Raw genomic sequence first — 11,295 nt, forward strand, 5'->3', positions numbered from 1 at the left:
TTTCCTTCACACCCACTGTAACCGATTCGCCTCCGACCTCTCCGCCCGATTCGAAGACACCACCAAACGCTTCGCAGAATCCACAACCAATAGACGTTTCTCTCCTCCTCCTCCGCCCTTCGCCTCCGTCTCTCAGTCCTCCAAGCCTTCTTCCACCGCTGCAACCTTGAACCCGTCCCACGTTGCTAAAGCTCTCGCTGGCACGTCGGTCTTCACGGTCAGCAACACCAATAACGAGTTCGTTCTCATCTCGGATCCAACAGGAGACAAGTCTATCGGTTTGCTCTGTTTCCGACAAGAGGATGCTGAAGCTTTTCTTGCTCAGGTTTTTTTTTTGGCTCGGAAAGTTTCTGAATTTTTCTGAGATTTTTTTTTTGATTCTTTAAATATCATCCCTTCAGGCGCGCCTCCGGAGAAGAGAGTTGAAAGCCAATGCTAAGGTTGTTCCCATTAATCTGGACCAGGTACTAGTTCCTCTTTCCCTTTTAGATATATCACTTCATTACATCAGTCTACAGTATCCATTGTTTGGCTCAAACTGTCTTGGAAGTTGAAACATTTGGAAACGGAACTATGTCTCTGTTTCTTACGAGTTTATGTGATTAGATGTTCAGTCTCAGCTAACTTGTTCATGTACTTGGTTTTGTAATGTGGGGGAATAGTGTGTATTGAGTTCTTAATCAAAGATGAACAGGGTCGCGCTCTGTAATAGTAGTTGTGTGTATTAAGTATTTGTTTGATCCTTCCTGGTAGCCACTACGTTCATGTGTTTGTTTGTAGTTGAATCATGCACTCCCATAAGTTTTACGGAGCAGGGGGTTTTGTTAAACAGGTCTACTTGTTAAAAGTTGAGGGGATTTCTTTTCGCTTCTTGCCGGATCCTATCCAAATTAAGAATGCATTGGAGGTTGGTTCATGCTACAAGCTTCATCATCATACACTTCTCCTGTGGTTTTTATTTGCTAGTTAGTTATTTGTCTTTGTAGTCTTATCCCAAAAGATAACAATTTTCTTGTGTTTCCAGCTCAAGTCTTCGAGTAGTAAGAATGGGTTTGATGGAGTTCCGGTATTCCAGGTAATATTTTCTTCCTCTTAAGATACCAATCATTTGCTTGGCCGTCTATTTTCGCTATGTATTACTGCTCAGAAACTAGTAGTTTTGATGGCTAGTCGATGCTTCTGCTATTACTCTGCTATAAAAAAAAAAGAGTTTTGGTGTTTGTGCTATGTTTTCACTTGATATCCATCTGCAGTCTGAGCTTCTTGTTGTGAGGAAAAAAAATAAACGTTACTGCCCTGTATATTTCAGTAAGGTTGGTTCATTTCTTCTCGCACTCTGAACAATACTAATAATGTTTCTCAAAGGCCAAAGGGCGAGCCAGATAAAATTTTGCTTTACTGTGATTGATAACCAAGTTCTACTTGTGATCATTTTCAGGAAGATATAGAGAGGGAACTTTCAAAGTATACAAGAGCATCAAGAGCAGATCAACAAATTATGGTAATGATTTCTATTTGACAGGCCAGTAATTATATTCCTTACCTTGAGACAAGAGCATTTGGTTGACTAAAAAGTGAGAATACCGGCATTACTGATTTACAGCTTTCATTCTGCTTAATATGCTTTATTTTTATAATACCATCTCTTCAGAGGAAGTAAGAAAGGGAAAACTTTAGATATCATACCCTCACAGCATTGGTTATGTTAAAAGTGTTTTTACCTTTTCACCATGGAACTAATAGTCTTTTGTCCTTTCACAGGTTGGGAGTTTGGAAGATGTCTTGAGGAAAATGGAGGTAAATATTATTCTTTGTTTAAAGAAACTGAAATATTTTAATTCAGAAAATGAGTGATCTAATAAAATGTGAATTGAATGGATAATGTAGAGGAGCGAGAAGAATTCAGGTTGGGAAGATGTAATATTCATTCCACCAGGAAGAAGTTATGCACAACACATGCAGGAGGTGATCAAAGAGTAACAAAAGATTGAGAGACACAGTATGTAGTTTCAGTTTGATAAAATAAAACAACTTCTCTTGAGATTTTGCAATATTATCATTGTCCCCAAAGAGCTCAACGCAGTTTCAGTTATTTTTTTTTCGTTCTTTCCACTCTTTAACACCATTCAATCTCTTGGTTCTTACACACCCTAACTTATAATTGTTTGTATGGATACAAATGGTAAATGTATTTTGGTTTAAAGTTATGAAGCTGTAATCCATTTATTATTGGGTTTGATGATCCATGAAACACTTGTTTTGATATGGAAACGCCTGGTGTCAGAAACAATGATTCATTGAGCATTTCATAACTTTTTGGATTATCCTTAGTATTTTATTTTCTAAAACTTAAAATGGTCGTTTTCACTAAAACCCTTTTAAAATTATTCAGTCTCAAGAACCACTCATATTGGCCCGGTGGCAAGAACAGAACAAGAAGAAGATGGAAGAGAGCTGCGAGGATTGCATGAGATGGGAAGAACAGCTATACTGGACTCATTTCCAAACAGTTCATTTCTCTCAGCTACTCCTTCCTGGTTTTCACAATCGCGTCGTACGTTGAATCCGAAACCAACACTTCTTCTTCTTTGCTTCTCTGTGTAGAAAACACGTTACAGAGCTTAACAGTGTTTGTCCTCTCTTAGTAACTAGTCCTGTCTTTGTTCTTAAGGCTTTAAGTAATGAGAATCCTCTGTTTACATCAAAATTACCACTTGAGTTTGATGATCCCTTTGTATATAATCTTGCAGGCAATACCTAAAAAGTTCTCCACATACTGCAAAAGGAAACTTCCCAAGATTGTGACTCTCAAAAGTCCAAGCGGCGCCAAGTACAACGTGGGGTTAGAGGAAGATGATGAAAAGACTCTGGCTTTTCGTTGTGGGTGGGACAAGTTTGTGGAAGACCATTCTCTCCATGAGAGCGATCTGTTGGTCTTCAAGTTCAACGGAGCATCTGAGTTTGAAGTACTGATCTTCGATGGAGACACCTTATGTGAGAAACCCACTTCTTATTTCGTCAGGCAATGTGGGCATGCAGAGAAGACCAGCAGAGCTACAGATTTCACTGCAACCTCTTCAAAATCTCCTAAGAGATACATTAGCCATGATGATGTTGAAATTACTGTGAACCAGCAGCAACCTGTAAAAACATCTCCAGTTGGTAATGAGCTAGATGATCTCATTGATATCGATATCGATACAATGCTAAATCAGGAACCTGTAGTGCCTCGGACTGGTATTGAGCAAGAAGAACGTATTAACTCTGATATTGGCACAGATTCTGGTCAGATTCCTGTAATATCTCCAACTAGTAAGGGGCCAATCAGTGAAGGGAGGTACCCCATGGGTGTTTATAAGAAGATGAGAGGGCAAATAAGTATCAGTGATCTTGATAGTAAAGCTGGTATGAACTCTTTTCTTTTCTTACTCAGTGATTACGCCTTGCTTTAGTTTCTAATACAATGTCTTTAGATGTGGAGATGGTTTCATCTGGTAGCAGAAAGAGAATAGGTGAGACTTGCAAAAAGAAAGCCTTGTCTCTAGCTAAAAGAGCCATTTCACCGAAAGGTTTCTTGGTGGTCATGAAACGCTCTCATGTGGTATCAAAGTGCTACCTGGTAAATTGTACAGTCTTCTTCAAAATCTCCTTTGCAGCTTTTCAACTATTGGGACTACAAAAGTGTATGCTTATTATCTCTCTTTTTTTTTCTTCTCAACAATAAAAAAAAAACAGAATATCCCTGTCCAATGGAGCACGAGGTACATGTCTCCTGAATCTCAGGATATAGTGATGCAGGTGGGTGAAACAAAATGGCAATTGAAGTTTAGTTTTTATGGATCTAGTGGTCGTGGTGGGATTTCAACGGGATGGAAGGTTTTTGTAAGAGACAACAACTTGTGTGAAGGTGATGTATGCGTCTTCGAGCCAGCCAAGCCCGAGGTTAAACCGTTTCATCTCGATGTTAAAATCTTCCGTGCTGCAGAAGCGGATAGTAGCAACAACGGTTGACACCACAAGCAAGAATGGTTACTATACTCTGTCGTGTAGATGACTTGTACATGAAATTAACGTAAGAATCTCTAGGTGTTGTCTTCTGTAGTGTGTAATATTGTGAAAGCTTTTGTCTTTTTGCTGTCCTAGTCTTATAATGTAGTGTCTTGTTGCAAACTTGCAATGTTTACTCTACTAGTATGTTGTGTTGGGTTGGGTGCAAAGAAAATCTATAACCGGAAGTCTTTTTGTGTTTGGTAGTTTGCATATTTGCTAAACCGAATCGAACCAAATCTATTGGTTCGGTTATTGGGAGAATATTGGTTTAGTAACATTGTGAGATGGGGCATTGACGGGGGTCTCTTAATATTCAACGGCTCTCTAAGAGATATAGCCGTTACAAACTTCCCGTTTAGAGAGAATTGGGAACAGGCGAAAAAAACCCTAATTTGACTCCGTCGCCTACTACTAACTACTACTATAAATAAACCCTCCCCAAGTTCACACCTTTCACCATCAATTCAATCTGCTCTCATCACTCAACTAACAACTCTTCGCTCTCTCTTCTCCAATCTTACTGCTTTACTCGATTCGTATTTGATTTAATTTCGTTTAATTGACATCTTTAATCTGATTCGTATATCATCGCTGTCTTGCTTCCTCTATCTTTGTGTGTTTTGTCTGTTTTCTCTTTGTGTTTTGTGTTAGCAATGGATGCAGGTATGAACACATCTACGCACTTGAAGGCTCAAGCTCGTTGCCCTCTTCAAGAACACTTCCTTCCCCGTAAAAATTCCAAGGAAAATGTAAGCTTTTCTCTATTCAATTTCTTAAATCATCGATACCATTACATAGAATTAGGGTTCTGATTTGATTTGTTTAGAGTCGATTCATATCTGCCATTAAGAATTAGGGTTTCAGTATACTGATTTGGGGTTTTGTTATTCTTCTATCAGCTGGACAGATTCATACCAAACAGATCAGCTATGGATTTCGACTACGCTCACTTCGCCCTAACCGAAGGAAACAAAGGTAAAGACCAGACAGATCAGGTAAGCTCACCATCCAGAGAGGCCTACAGGAAGCAACTCGCTGAGACGATGAACCTGAACCACACACGGATCCTCGCCTTCAGGAACAAACCTCAAGCTCCTCTCGACTTGCTTCCCACCGACCACTCTGCTTCTTCTCTTCACCACCAACCCAAATCCGTTAAGCCAAGAAGATACATTCCTCAGGTATTTTTTTTTTTAATCCATTTCCCTTTGAAAAATAGAAAAGATTCACATCTACTTAGTTGTTGTGTTGATCTCTTTTTTGAAACTTTAATAGACTTCTGAGAGGACGTTGGACGCACCTGACATTGTTGACGACTTCTACCTCAACTTGCTTGACTGGGGCAGTGCTAATGTCTTGGCCATTGCGTTGGGACACACTGTTTATCTCTGGGATGCTTCCACTGGCTCCACGTCTGAGCTTGTCACCGTTGATGAGGAGAAAGGACTGGTCACGAGCATCAACTGGGCGCCTGATGGTCGTCATGTTGCAGTTGGACTCAACAACTCCGAAGTCCAGCTTTGGGATTCTGGATCCAACCGTCAAGTAATTATTACACAACCTCCTCTCTCTCTCTCTCTTCTGTTAATGTCGTTCATCATGTCTTAAACCTTATGTGTTGTACTGTTTGTACTGCAGCTGAGGACATTGAAAGGTTGCCACCAGTCTAGAGTAGGATCACTGGCGTGGAACAACCACATCCTCACAACGGGTGGGATGGACGGACAGATCGTTAGCAACGACGTGCGCATCAGATCACATATCGTGGAGACTTACAGTGGACACACTCAAGAGGTTTGTGGCCTCAAGTGGTCAGGATCCGGGCAGCAGCTAGCGAGCGGTGGCAACGACAATGTTGTGCACGTATGGGATCGTTCCGTGGCCTCCTCGAACTCGACCACGCAGTGGCTTCACAGGCTTGAGGAACATACCTCTGCTGTGAAGGCTCTTGCGTGGTGCCCTTTCCAGGCGAATTTGCTAGCGACCGGTGGTGGTGGAGGGGACAGGACGATTAAGTTCTGGAACACTCACACGGGGGCTTGCTTGAACTCGGTGGACACTGGCTCCCAAGTTTGTTCTTTGCTGTGGAGTAAGAATGAGAGAGAGTTGCTTAGCTCGCATGGGTTTACTCAGAACCAGCTTACGTTGTGGAAGTACCCGTCTATGGTGAAGATGGCTGAGCTCACTGGTCATACATCAAGAGTTCTGTACATGGCCCAGGTGAATAGACAATCTTTTGATCAAGTTCTGTTTATATAGCTGCTGAAAGTGGTTTTCAGTTCTAAAAACTTACTTGTGTTACTTGTTGTCTTTTTCTACAGAGTCCAGATGGTTGTACAGTAGCTTCAGCAGCAGGAGACGAGACACTGAGATTCTGGAATGTGTTTGGAGCACCAGAGACGGCCAAGAAAGCAGCTCCAAAAGCAGTCCATGAGCCATTCTCTCATGTGAACCGTATTCGTTGAAGAAACTGTGAAGAAAGAAAGACTAACAACTAAGAAAACCAGCCCTTCATTCTTGCATAAGAACGTTCTTAGTTTCATTTTTTTTGGTTTCATTCATCATGAACTGTGTATAGATTTTGAGACTAAAACTTCGATGCTTGTATAGATTCTAAATAGAAAAAAAAGATTCTTGTTTTTAATAATCTCAACGAGTCTTGTACAATCACATGATTGTAGGAATACTTCTTTTTTTATAACATTGGTCACTGGAGACATATATGACTGATTATTGCTTCTGTCATGAGTTTTTTGTTTCAACTTGAAATAGTGCCGAACTTGTCTACTAACCACCTTGGAACACATCGCCCGCATCTTTCCCCATTCTTGGTTGAACTAAATTATTAGACTGCAAACATTTTCTTTGTCTTCCTGACTTGTATGTAATACAACACTTAATGAGTCTCTTTGCAGTCTGGAGATGTTTTTTCAAAATCAAGTAAACCAAGAGTCTGGCACAATTAGGTGTAGTGATACAACTAGCCAATCAAGCAATCAAACAATATATTTGCATCTGAAATTGCAATATATATCAGTCTTTCGACCCAAAAATAAAAATTATCACACCATCTCTCAGTCTCTCACAGGTTTCTCTAACTTATCTTGAAATCTATTAAATCACTTATTAACGAATAGCTCAAAGTAGATAAGTAATTTTGGGGACGTTTTCTTACTTAATGAGTCTCAACGCATAGATTTTTTAATGTTTTATATAGGAAGCTAAAATTAGAAGGCTTGAGATTGCCTCACACGACAAACAATAGGCATATCAATCCACAAAAATCTCCTAGCCAAACCAGTTTTATTGATTTTTGGAGAAGTAAAAATATCAAAGAAAAGCCAACAAAAAAATAAAAGTGATTGTCTCCTCCCATTAAAAGAGAGGAATAGAAAAAAATGGCTTTTCAAGATTTTGACCTCATTCAAGAACGCGTAACCGCAGACAGAAAACGTAAGTTCAGGAAGAAAATCATCATTGGAGTTGTCTCTACGCTTGTTGTCGTTGCTGCCATTACTGGAGGTGCTTTTGCTTATGTTACATACGGAAACAAATCTAAAGAACAGGTGAAAACCACGAACACAACCAGCAAAGCTAAAGCGAAAAGCTCCGAGAAGAGTCCAAGCCAGAAATCACCACCACCATCTTCTGCAGCAGCACATTCTGTGAAGCCAGGCCAGGTCGATAAGATTATCCAAACACTTTGTAATTCCACTCTTTACAAACCAACTTGTGTGAAAACTCTTAAAAACGGGACAAAGACAGCTCTGTCTGATCCTAGGAGCCTCTTAAAGTCTTCGATCAAAGCAACCAATGACGATCTAGTGAAAGTTTTCGAAAAGGTTTTGAAACTTAAAACAGAGAAAAAAGAAGAAAAAGACGCTATAGCGCAGTGCAAGTTGCTTGTGGATGAAGCTAAGGAAGAACTTGGCACCTCTATGAAAAGAATCAACGACACAAAGGTTAACAACTTTGCGAAAATAGCTCCTGATTTAGACACTTGGTTAAGCGCAGTCATGTCGCATCAAGAAACATGTCTCGATGGATTTGAAGAAGGAAAACTCAAAACTGAGATACGTAAGAACTTTAACTCTTCTCAAATGATGACCAGCAACTCTCTGGCGATGATCAAGTCTTTAGATAAATATCTTTCTTCGGCTCCAAAGGTGAAAGCGAGACATCTTCTTGAATCAAGAACGTCTTGGTTAAGCAACAAGGAGAGAAGAATGTTAAAAGCTGTTGATGTGAAGGCTTTGAAACCTAATGCTATAGTGGCTAAAGATGGTAGCGGAAATTTCACAACCATTAATGACGCACTTAAAGCAATGCCTGCTAAACACAAAGGAAGGTACGTACTATTAACCGTTTCGTAAATATTGATTCATAGTTTTTGAAAATGGGATCTTGGCTCTAGGCTTAGTAAACTTTCCTTTTATAGGTATACCATTTATATCAAACATGGAGTTTATGATGAATCTGTTATTGTTGACAAGAAGAAAGCTAATGTTACAATGGTCGGTGATGGATCGCAGAAGACGATCGTGACGGGAAACAAAAGCCATCCAAAGAAAGTCCGCACGTTCCTCACTGCCACATTTGGTATATCCTAATTACTTAGAGGTTTAGTCTCTGATCAATTGTTTCAAACTGAATATAGCTTATGCATTTGCGTTTATATGATAATACACACAAATTGGATTTTAAACTGGAAGTTAATGATAAGTCCAAACTTAACATGGTATCAAAATACATGCTGCTCAACCGAACTAAAAGCAATCCAATCGAGGCCCGAATTATTTTTAAACCAGTCTGAACCAAATTTGTCTGGTCAGTACCCCGAACTGAATTATATACTACATGGCATGAATAATATAAAGAAATTTAGGTTAATAACCAATTTGTTTTAAGGTGAAATTCCAATAAACTTAACATAGACAGTTAAAAATAATAAATAATATCTAGGTTTATTGTTCATATAAATAGAAAAATAATAAGCCATGAGAAATTCAAACAAAACAATCAATTTAGAATGAGTTTCTTTTAAAATTGTAGGCTGCTACCTCGTTGGTTTGGAGCTAATGTAGGCTGAGATTCTTTTAAAATTGTTTCCAAATTCTTGTAAACACTGTATTTATATTGTTTTACAATGATCGATAACTTTAACATTTCATCAAAAAAAAAACAGAACAATCAAAGCATAAATGTAAGTATGAAGTGCAATAGTAACCTTCTATGTGCTTGATTTCTTACAGTGGCACAAGGAGAAGGATTCATGGCACATTCCATGGGGTTCCGGAACACAGCTGGACCTGACAGGCACCAAGCGGTAGCCATACGTGTGGAATCCGACCGTTCGGTTTTCCAAAACTGCCGATTCGAAGGCTACCAAGACACGTTATACGCGTACACGCACCGACAGTACTACCGTAGTTGTGTCATTCTCGGAACAATAGACTTCATATTCGGTGATGCAGCCGCCTTATTTCAGAACTGTAACATCTTCATCAGAAAAGGAGTGCCAGGGCAGAAGAACACGGTGACATCTCAAGGACGAGTGGACAAGTTTCAGACAACAGGCTTTGTGATCCAGAACTGTACAATTGCTGCAAACGAAGATCTTAAACCTGTTAAAGCTCAGTTCAAGAGCTATCTAGGTCGGCCGTGTAAGAACCATTCTAGAACAGTTGTGATGGAGTCCACGATCGAGGATGTGATCGATCCTGTTGGCTGGTTGAGATGGGAAGAGACGGATTTCGCTATTGGTACATTGCTTTACGCGGAGTACAAGAACGATGGTCCAAGCGGAGGAACTGGTTCTAGGGTCAAATGGCCTGGATTTAGGGTTATAAAAAAGGAAGAGGCCGTGAAGTATACGGTTGGACCATTCTTACAAGGGGATCCATGGATTCGTGATATGAAGTCTCCGGTTAAGTTTGGTCTTTATGATGCTTGATGCTAGCAAATGTGGTGCCGTGCTTCTTCTTTTTTCTTACAAGAGAACATGTGGTGAAGAGTCAAAGTGTAGCTTGGAGCGCAAGGTAATAGAATGTGAATATATAGGTGATGTAAGAGTGTTGGATCGTTTGTTATATAGGTCCGATTAATACTCATACATTTTGACACAAAACATGTCTAAAGGCGTTTTGTAATGAATGATATTCCTGATCCTGATGATAAGAATGGAGACAATCATGCAGATATGACATTTATATTTGTTAGGATTCCAGAGGCTCAAAGTCATCACTTTGTCTCAACATGAACCCACAACAAACCAAGATAGAAGTTGCTTGAAGTCAAAAACAGAAACTGTAAAAACAGAGTTGTAGAAAACAGAGTATAGAGAGTTTGGAGAAGAGATTAGAGAGTAGGAGACGAAGGGAGCACACACACAATTTAAGGAGTTCGCGCCCGTTAACGAGGGTCACTACATCTCCCCGAGACTACAGCTCGGAATCCACTAGAAGGTATAACATAGTTACAAAGATACAAGTGATTCACTCATCATATCACTCATGAACTCACTCTAATGTATCTTACTATGTTCTAATGAGAAACCCCAAAGCTAAGCTTATGCTTGCAGCTTTCTCTCTCCCTTCTAAGCTATTTGTGTGGCTCAATCTCTTTCTCACGTTCTCAGCTTCTCTTTATAGTGGAGACACCTTCAAACTTAATGCACAAGAGGACAAAATGGAGAGGCTCCTCCTTGTGGTCCCAAAAGAAACTTAACCCATCTTCAACTCACCATACTAACTTGAGTTAAGCCTTGGATTACTTTTGATCTTCATTTGCTTGATCAACAAGTGTTCTTATCTTCACAATATTGGTGTGTGATTAGATGAGTAATACTAGTTACACCATTGCTTGATAGGCAAAGGTTAAACCATAGCTCAATTGGGCGCCAATGATATTAACCTATAGAAGAAGCCTAGTAGTTTTGTAGTATATAGTGTCTGGTCTTTTGTTTACTTGTGTATTTTGGTAGTAAGTGAGGAAGTGAGTATAGAACCTAAACTAATATGGTACCAACCAACTCTTAAACTATAGAAGCCTTAAAACGCAAATTAAAAGGTCAACAACATCAAATGAAAGTGTGCACAAAGGAGATCACAGAAGGTTTGAACCTGACTAAAACATGGAAGCAAGTGAAGTCATGCATCTTTTGATTATTTGTAAAGTGAGTATTTGGTTCCTTCGATTCGGCTTCTATCCTGCATTGCCATTTCTTCTTCCTCATTCAAAGAGTGC

General features: G+C 39.6%; 4 protein-coding genes across 4 annotated transcripts; all 4 read left to right on the forward strand.

Annotated features, from left to right (window-relative positions):
• Positions 1-4: 4 nt before the first annotated feature.
• On the forward strand, positions 5-2,207 carry LOC108849298 (protein TIC 22, chloroplastic; the record flags this gene model as incomplete). Its single annotated transcript, XM_018622848.2, has 8 exons — positions 5-325; positions 402-464; positions 833-907; positions 1,025-1,075; positions 1,254-1,313; positions 1,439-1,501; positions 1,762-1,797; positions 1,888-2,207. Coding segments are annotated over 8 exons (762 nt in total), but the record flags the coding sequence as incomplete, so codon positions are not given.
• Positions 2,208-2,297: 90 nt separating this feature from the next.
• LOC130506388 (B3 domain-containing protein REM16-like) lies at positions 2,298-4,177 on the forward strand. Its single transcript, XM_057001029.1, has 4 exons — positions 2,298-2,554; positions 2,751-3,405; positions 3,474-3,619; positions 3,736-4,177. Exons 1-4 carry the CDS (start codon positions 2,444-2,446, stop codon positions 4,009-4,011), a joined length of 1,188 nt encoding a protein of 395 aa, XP_056857009.1. The 5' UTR covers positions 2,298-2,443; the 3' UTR covers positions 4,012-4,177.
• Positions 4,178-4,456: 279 nt separating this feature from the next.
• LOC108855600 (cell division cycle 20.2, cofactor of APC complex-like) lies at positions 4,457-6,697 on the forward strand. Its single transcript, XM_057001028.1, has 5 exons — positions 4,457-4,799; positions 4,950-5,231; positions 5,326-5,595; positions 5,689-6,270; positions 6,372-6,697. Exons 1-5 carry the CDS (start codon positions 4,704-4,706, stop codon positions 6,513-6,515), a joined length of 1,374 nt encoding a protein of 457 aa, XP_056857008.1. The 5' UTR covers positions 4,457-4,703; the 3' UTR covers positions 6,516-6,697.
• A 707-nt stretch (positions 6,698-7,404) lies between these two features.
• LOC108855599 (putative pectinesterase/pectinesterase inhibitor 45) lies at positions 7,405-10,728 on the forward strand. Its single transcript, XM_018629456.2, has 3 exons — positions 7,405-8,398; positions 8,489-8,649; positions 9,303-10,728. The coding sequence occupies exons 1-3, from the start codon at positions 7,449-7,451 to the stop codon at positions 10,001-10,003; spliced, it is 1,812 nt and encodes a 603-aa protein (XP_018484958.2). The 5' UTR covers positions 7,405-7,448; the 3' UTR covers positions 10,004-10,728.
• The last annotated feature ends 567 nt before the right edge of the window (positions 10,729-11,295 follow it).

Source organism: Raphanus sativus, unplaced genomic scaffold (genome assembly GCF_000801105.2).
Source record: "Raphanus sativus cultivar WK10039 unplaced genomic scaffold, ASM80110v3 Scaffold3183, whole genome shotgun sequence".
Classification (NCBI taxonomy): Eukaryota; Viridiplantae; Streptophyta; class Magnoliopsida; order Brassicales; family Brassicaceae; genus Raphanus; species Raphanus sativus.

What these genes read in the sequence shown, in the direction of transcription:
- LOC108855599 (XM_018629456.2), top strand. Translation starts at nt 7,449, where the DNA reads ATGGCTTTTCAAGATTTTGACCTCATTCAAGAACGCGTAACCGCAGAC. An exon ending in CCTGCTAAACACAAAGGAAG is followed by an intron (nt 8,399 to 8,488) that starts GTACGTACTATT and finishes TTCCTTTTATAG; the next exon opens with GTATACCATTTATATCAAAC. An exon ending in GTTCCTCACTGCCACATTTG is followed by an intron (nt 8,650 to 9,302) that starts GTATATCCTAAT and finishes GATTTCTTACAG; the next exon opens with TGGCACAAGGAGAAGGATTC.
- LOC108855600 (XM_057001028.1), top strand. Translation starts at nt 4,704, where the DNA reads ATGGATGCAGGTATGAACACATCTACGCACTTGAAGGCTCAAGCTCGT. An exon ending in GTAAAAATTCCAAGGAAAAT is followed by an intron (nt 4,800 to 4,949) that starts GTAAGCTTTTCT and finishes TTCTTCTATCAG; the next exon opens with CTGGACAGATTCATACCAAA. An exon ending in GAGTTCTGTACATGGCCCAG is followed by an intron (nt 6,271 to 6,371) that starts GTGAATAGACAA and finishes CTTTTTCTACAG; the next exon opens with AGTCCAGATGGTTGTACAGT.
- LOC130506388 (XM_057001029.1), top strand. Translation starts at nt 2,444, where the DNA reads ATGGAAGAGAGCTGCGAGGATTGCATGAGATGGGAAGAACAGCTATAC. An exon ending in CTGGTTTTCACAATCGCGTC is followed by an intron (nt 2,555 to 2,750) that starts GTACGTTGAATC and finishes ATAATCTTGCAG; the next exon opens with GCAATACCTAAAAAGTTCTC. An exon ending in TGATCTTGATAGTAAAGCTG is followed by an intron (nt 3,406 to 3,473) that starts GTATGAACTCTT and finishes CAATGTCTTTAG; the next exon opens with ATGTGGAGATGGTTTCATCT.